Here is a 6,910-nt window from a genome sequence, read left to right on the forward strand (position 1 = left end):
TGGAAAAAATCCTGCACACTGCCCTTATACAAGGGTGAAAGTTTATCTACTCTATCTAATTATAGGCCATTCATCACCCATGTAAAATCCTCATACAACGTATAAAAACTCAGCTTCTTGCCTATATCACTGACAATTCACTTCTCCTCCCTGCACAAAATAGTTTCTGTCCCAATCACACCATTACTACCACCCTCCTGAGTTTCCTAATCGCAATAAACTAAAATGGACATAAGTGTAACATGGTATCTGCACTATTCCTCAATCTAACACTTCTGACATACTGTCCCATCAAATACTATTTCCCATTTAGGTATAAACAATCTCTCCCTTACATGATTCAACAGTTGCCTCTAAAAATCGACAGCAAGTTGTGAAATGGCAAACGGACATCTCTTCTTTTCTCTCAGTATCAACAGGAGTCCTTCATGGATCTCTATTAAGTCCGTTATTCTATTCTATTCATAAATAACCTGCATCTAGCTACCAACTAAGCAATCATCATCCAGTATATGCAGAAGACTCCACACTAATCTGTGTGCCTAAAACATCAAAGAACCCTTCTCCCATATTGAAGCCTGGCTGGTCAACTCAACTCCTCCTAAATGCAAATAAAACCAAATTAATCCCATTTTTCCCAAAGCAACTATCGTAACTCAAAAACTTCTTCTCACTCACTCCTTCCAATATTATCAAGATAGAACAAGTCACCAACACAAACCTCTTAAGCGTAATCATCGAAGACGCAACAATCAACCTTCATGTAAAACAAGTTGTGAAAACTCATGAAAAACTCAGTGCCCTTTACAGTGCAAAACCCTACTTAACAGACACTGCTAAAATATAGAGCCATCATCCTTTCTCATCCCAACTCTCCTGTATCCCTTCTGTTAATTAACTTGCAATCCAATCCACTTCATCAACTGGAACAATGCTTTAACAAAATAGCAAAATGAGCTTCTGATCAACATTATAGGCCTTATCACTGTCTAGCTTTTAAAACAACTTCATTGCTAGAACTAAGGCACTACTTGCCCTCAACTCCCCATGTCCCATAAACTCATATGAATCCAACAAATGTCCTAGTCTAAAGCAATATCCATCAATTCTATACCCAAGGCAGACTTTATGTTCTACTGACAAAAAATGCTGCTTACTGTTAACAAATCAAACAATGCTGCTGGTGATGCCTTGTATTCTACCAATCTCATAAAAATAATAGAGCTCTACCTCCTCACATCATATTAACAGAAAACAAGAACACCTTCAAACTTCTAATAAAAGAACACAAACAGCACATTGCTATATGTTCATGCACCTCGCCTGAGTAATATTTCCATTCTCTAACTGACTGACTAATATTACTCTACCTAGCTACCTTCTTCTTTCCTCACATCAAGTCTCAGTCTCCCATTTACTCCTTCTGCATTGACTTTGGGTCCTATATATCTCTCTCCTTCAAATACCACACTTTGATTACCTTAACCCAGTAGTAATGCCTACCTGGTATACCTAACAATGTTGGCCATTTTATATACCACATAACAATCAATTACAATTGTACTAATGTATGCATGTGCACTTCAGTTCATCTCCATCCATTCAATGACAACCCATTTTCCCATTTTTGCTCGTGGGGTTGGGATGTCACTTCAACAAGTAACAATCATCTGCAGCCAAGGCTTACACCACTGGGTGGGATGGCCCTGCCACGGTAGTTCATACCAGACATTAGCACGCACACTCACACCAATTAAGAGTGTCCAATCCACCGATTGCATGTCTTTGGAATGTGGGAGGAAACTGGGGCACCCAGAAGAAACCCACATAAACACAGGGAGGACATGCAGACTCTGCAGAGAAGGCACCCCATTATTATACAAATGTTTTTAACTGACTGCACTGGAGCTTTTCTCCCAAGGCCTCTGCTGAAAAGGGGTAGGTTTTCATCTGTCCAGTCGGACTATCCAGGTAAGCAAATGTAATTAATAGACTGATATTAGCAACTGATATGAGGTAACACACTAGAAATGCCATTTTTGAATACTCAATACAGAACTGAATCTTTGACATACTTATATATTCTAATTTTGATCAGATGATACTTTTGCATTTCCAAAGGCATTTTTTAAGTTATTAAAGTTTGTGGTGGTTGCTTCAATGTGACCTGAAATGTCAGTTTCATTATCGCTCCTGTTTAAGGGCATGTAAAGCGAATACATTTGAAAGTTTGTTTGTTCTAATGGCTTGTTTTAAGATAAAATTAAGCTTCTGCAGGACAGATCTCATGACTTCTTTGGGATGGCTTGATTTTTAGCCCAAATCACTCAGCATCTTCCTGTAAAGAATCTTACACTTGTTGAGCTTATGCATTGTTTGCGCAGACCACCACCATATCAGCACAGGCTACATCATTAGGCAGAAATTCATGGCACTTTGCTTGCCAGTAAAATGTTGGCCAAGCTCTTTTCAAGAACCCAGCCTACTGCCATATTAAATAGCACTAGCTGAGAGTCACATCCTTGACTTACCCCATTTCTGACTGTAAGTGGCTGAGTGTTATGAATATATTCCAACTTCCCACTACAAAGATTCTCATTTGCTGACTTGTAAGTGCCAAAAGGCAGTAGGTTACAAGGCAACTTCTAGATTTCAATAAAGAGATCATGGGATTACTGTTTGCTCACACAGCAATCAATGTAAGCTCCAAGTCAGTACGAATAAAAGTTAGAGGGGTGGCACAGTGGTGTAGCGGTTAGCAAATGCTACCACAACATTCTATGTTTTCTGTTTCTGCTCCCAGCTGGGGTACACTCCATTTGGGGTCTGCATGCCCTCTCTGTGTCCATGTGGGTTTTTGCCAGGTGATCCAGTTTCTTATCGCATCTCAAAATTCCCTGCCGATGTCTGGGAGTGAAGCATGTGTGCACTTAATGCAACAGATCCAGCATCCCATCCAGGATTAGTTCTTCAGCTTACACATAGTGCTTGCTGAAATAAGCTCTGGCTTCACTGCAGCACTGATTAAAATAATGTGAACACTGGAGAAAAAAAAATAATGAATAAAAATAGGCAGATTCATGATGCATATTCAAAGGGAGAATATTACCACTTTTCAAAGAGTGAAACATTCTTTTCAGGTGAACTAAGAATTTATTAACACCTCCATGCTGCTTAATCTTCTGTGAACTTCTCAAAACACTATCCCATATCTGGTAAATTATTAAAAAATAAGTCTGGCAGAAAATGTTGTACCTTACTGTGCCAATCCTTCACATTAATCCTACCTCAGTTCTCTGGAATGCTTGCACTAAGGGCTTTTCATAAGAGGCTCCCCAAACTTGGAACACACTGCATATTACCACCAGAAGTATAACCTGTTTAAACTTTACTTCCATGTTCTGTAAATCAAAATTCAACTGTTATGGTAATGTGCCCTAAATTAATCTAAGTAAGTGCCTCTCAGTACTTGCATATCTGAAGTACAGCACTGTTATAAAGGGTAGTGGTGTATCACAGGCCAAGCAATAACAGTTTTACTACTGTATTGTGATACTCAGAGCATGCATTTTCTATTGTTGCACAGACATTTATGCAATCACCGATTATACATCTCCTTCCATTACAAATCATAGAAGAAAAAGGTCTTTCATGAAACATTTTGCTAACAAAAATTTTTAAAAAGAATATTGTCTATTAAATTTAAAATATCAAAAAAATTAAAGCAATGATCTTCCCAGTAATAGACATAAAACTGACATCACTTACCTTTGATATAGTTAAGGAGCTCACAGGAAGATTTTTCTCATACGTTTTTTCCATTGTTACTGCTAGTTCAGCTGTGGACAAAATTATTTGCAAACAGTACATTAGTCAAAAGCATAACTTAATTACCACACACCATATGTAAGAAATAAATGGTCAAAAGCAAATTATTGTATAAATGAAATGAAAAGCAATGCTACAGAATAGTTCAATTCTCTAGCTTATGAAACATTTACATTGTCTAAATGCAAGGGAACCTGAACGGTTCTTTTTTTTTTGTGAAAATATGAAATAAAAATCGATCCTTACAACTTCCAGACTTTTCCAGCTATACGCACACCGATAATATAGCAACAAAAAACATCACATATTTTTATGCATAAACTGCAGATAAAATTTCATTACTCCTCCAAAACAATATCAGGGTTATGAACAGTTAAACCATTAAATCAGACTATAGTTTATTATAACGCGAAGCATCAACAACGTACATGCATATTTTGCCGAAAAGTAGCTCCTTTTCACTTTATCATAATGATGCTTACATTCAGACATTAAAACACAAGACCGAATATGCAGAACATCTTGCAAAATGGCACTGTGTTTACAATTAGTACAGTTATTACTTAGCAGAGAAATTCACCATGCTTTCTTTAAAGAAACATCTTATTTATTGAGATTTGTTAACATAAGGGTATGTTCTACTATGCTATATGCAAGCAGTCAGGTACAAAACCAAAAGAAACTGTACATAAAGATAATATGTTGATCAGACTTACAGGATCACAGGTAGTTGCAAAGCATGTTATTCAGGAGACCATGGAAAAGCCTAGTCCAATTTACCAATTGCTGCAGAGCACCATCTGGTTTAAGTTATTTGCTCAGTCAGTGAGTACACAAATGGAAGCTAACAGAGAACACTAGACTACATAAAGCAGCTAATTGAACAACATAGGTTCATAGGTAGGTACTAGGCTATCTGCCCGAAGGCATTTATAAGCCTAGCCCTAATGTGTTGGCTTTCACTGCCCCCTTAGATTAGTTCCCTGTGCCTCTGTCCAGCAGAGCCATTGAAGTGATCCCTGGGGTAAACTGTTTCCCATCCACTCGTCAAGGTTTCTCTTGAAGAGGGTTAGCGAGGAGCTATGCCTAATGTAGATTGGAATCTTGTTCCAGAGCATGGGAAGTCTCTGGGACAGGAAACTATCCCTCCAGCACGTCCTAGTTATTGTTGTGGTGAAGTTTAGATCCCTGGAGCATGTGGCTCGAGGGGAAATGGTTTTCTTTACGTGGAGCATGTCTATCAATTCTGGGTTGGACATGGCCTTGTATGTCAGGCAAAGATCACCTGAGTAGGCGGTATGCAAACGAGTATGTACAGAGCATCTGCTTGAGGCCAGTGATCCTCTTGGTGATGTACTTCTGTGGTCTTCCCAGTTGTTGCAGGTGTCTTGTAAGGTACATCCCAAATGGGGCATTGTACTCTATGATGTGTCTGATGAGTGATGCGTAGAGGGGCCCAATGACCTCTTTCGATCTGGATACAAACCCTTTTGTGATTAGGTGGGCCACATAGGATTTTCTAATCACTTTGGCAATGTGATTATCAAAGGAGAGGTTACTATCTACTTGGGTCCCCAGATCCCTTATTACATCTTCCGTATTTAGGGGGCTACCACCCATGTGGTAGTTTGTGGGTGCTTTGTTTTTTCCAAAGGGGATGACTATGCACTTTTTGGCATTTAGCTTGAGGCCATGGTTTTGACACCAGGTATCTCAGTGAGACCCTTTTGGAGGATGTCTGCATCAGTCGGAGAGTCAATTATAGCCCCTAGTTTGCAGTCGTCTGTGGACTTGATCAGCCAACTTGTAGAACATTGCAAGATAAAACTAATGCAACTTGTGTTAACTATGAACGCTACAAAGTACCACCAATTTTTTTTCTTCTTGTTTGCCTCATTGGTCTCCTCTCTGGAAAACAAGCTTGTCATCATAATCTGCAGAAGACAAAGAAGCCTCATCTGCATTTTTAGTGATAAGAGTATGTGAAACACAAACCATATACCAATATCCTCGTTAACGTTATCACCAGGACTTCAGTTTGTCACATCATTAATGTATGATCACAGGTTGCAGACCAATGCAAGAAGAACATAAAAAACCCTTCTCAAAACAATTTCTACAACCAGATACTGTAAAAGCATTGCTACAAGCAACATATAGAAAATTATGTAAGGCCAAAACGTTTTTAGGAGGAGTCAGACTCGGGCACTTGACCTACCTCAATTTAAAGTAAAAAAATGAGCGACTGGCTGCTGTTTCTGTCTGATCATAAACTGAAGTAATGCCACTGGATAAAATCAAATTAGCTAGCAGCTAGCTCTGTAACCTCTGTTGGAAGTCAAACTAAACTCTCTCAAGCCAAAAAAAAAAAAACTTTCACAACTGAGTTGTTTCAGCAATGGTAGCACCGTAGCAAGTAAGTACTGTGCTAGCTAGCCTGTACTACTGATTTGTTTCTCGCTCTCCTTTTCAAGGAGAGCAAGAAACAATCAGCAGCCATCCAGCTGTCCACGTCATGTACATGACTGCAGACATGGCAGTCCGATCCCCTTTCAATTCACTGTGCGGTTAAACCACACAGACATCTGGGCATCACACTGATGCCTTTTTTCCATAATTTGGACTGCTTTTACAACAGTCCAGACGCAAATTTACAGTTGGAAACTAAAAAAAAAAAAAAACAGAAACTCGCCGAGCATGCACAGCACGAGTTCCGGGATTTTTTGACTCAGTCGGACTCGCTTACAGCACTTGTTAATACTTAAGTTCTGTGCCTCAGAAAACAAGGTTATAAGGTCTGGTTCAGAGCTTTAGCCACTGTTTGTGTGAAGTCTGCATGTTCTCCTGGTGGCTGTATGGGGTTCCTACCAAGAATTTGCATAGTGTCTCTGCAGCCCCTCTGATTCTAGCTTTGACCTCCTCATTTAGATTTCCCTTCTTCTCAACCACCCCCCAAGATACTTAAAGCGGTTAGCCTGCTCCTCGAGTTTCCCTTCTACCTCAATTCTCAGCTTTTTCTGATTTCTTCCATTTGTTTCCATTACAACTCTTATCTGTGTTCAGTTCATACTAGGCTATCTGC

The 6,910-nt window shown here is 39.3% G+C and overlaps 1 protein-coding gene across 1 annotated transcript in view; it reads right to left on the reverse strand.

Moving 5' to 3' along the window:
• MRPS27 (mitochondrial ribosomal protein S27) overlaps positions 1-3,834 on the reverse strand; it is a 1,668,787-nt gene extending 1,664,953 nt beyond the window's left edge. Inside the window, exon 1 of the mRNA XM_044063934.1 lies at positions 3,769-3,834. Coding sequence (XP_043919869.1) covers positions 3,769-3,822 — 54 coding nt within the window. The 5' untranslated portion in view covers positions 3,823-3,834. The remainder of the gene's footprint in view (positions 1-3,768) is intronic.
• Between the last annotated feature and the right edge of the window lie 3,076 nt (positions 3,835-6,910).

Source organism: Protopterus annectens, chromosome 2.part2, assembly GCF_019279795.1.
Source record: "Protopterus annectens isolate FY-2018-M chromosome 2.part2, PAN1.0, whole genome shotgun sequence".
In the NCBI taxonomy this organism is placed as follows: Eukaryota; Metazoa; Chordata; order Ceratodontiformes; family Protopteridae; genus Protopterus; species Protopterus annectens.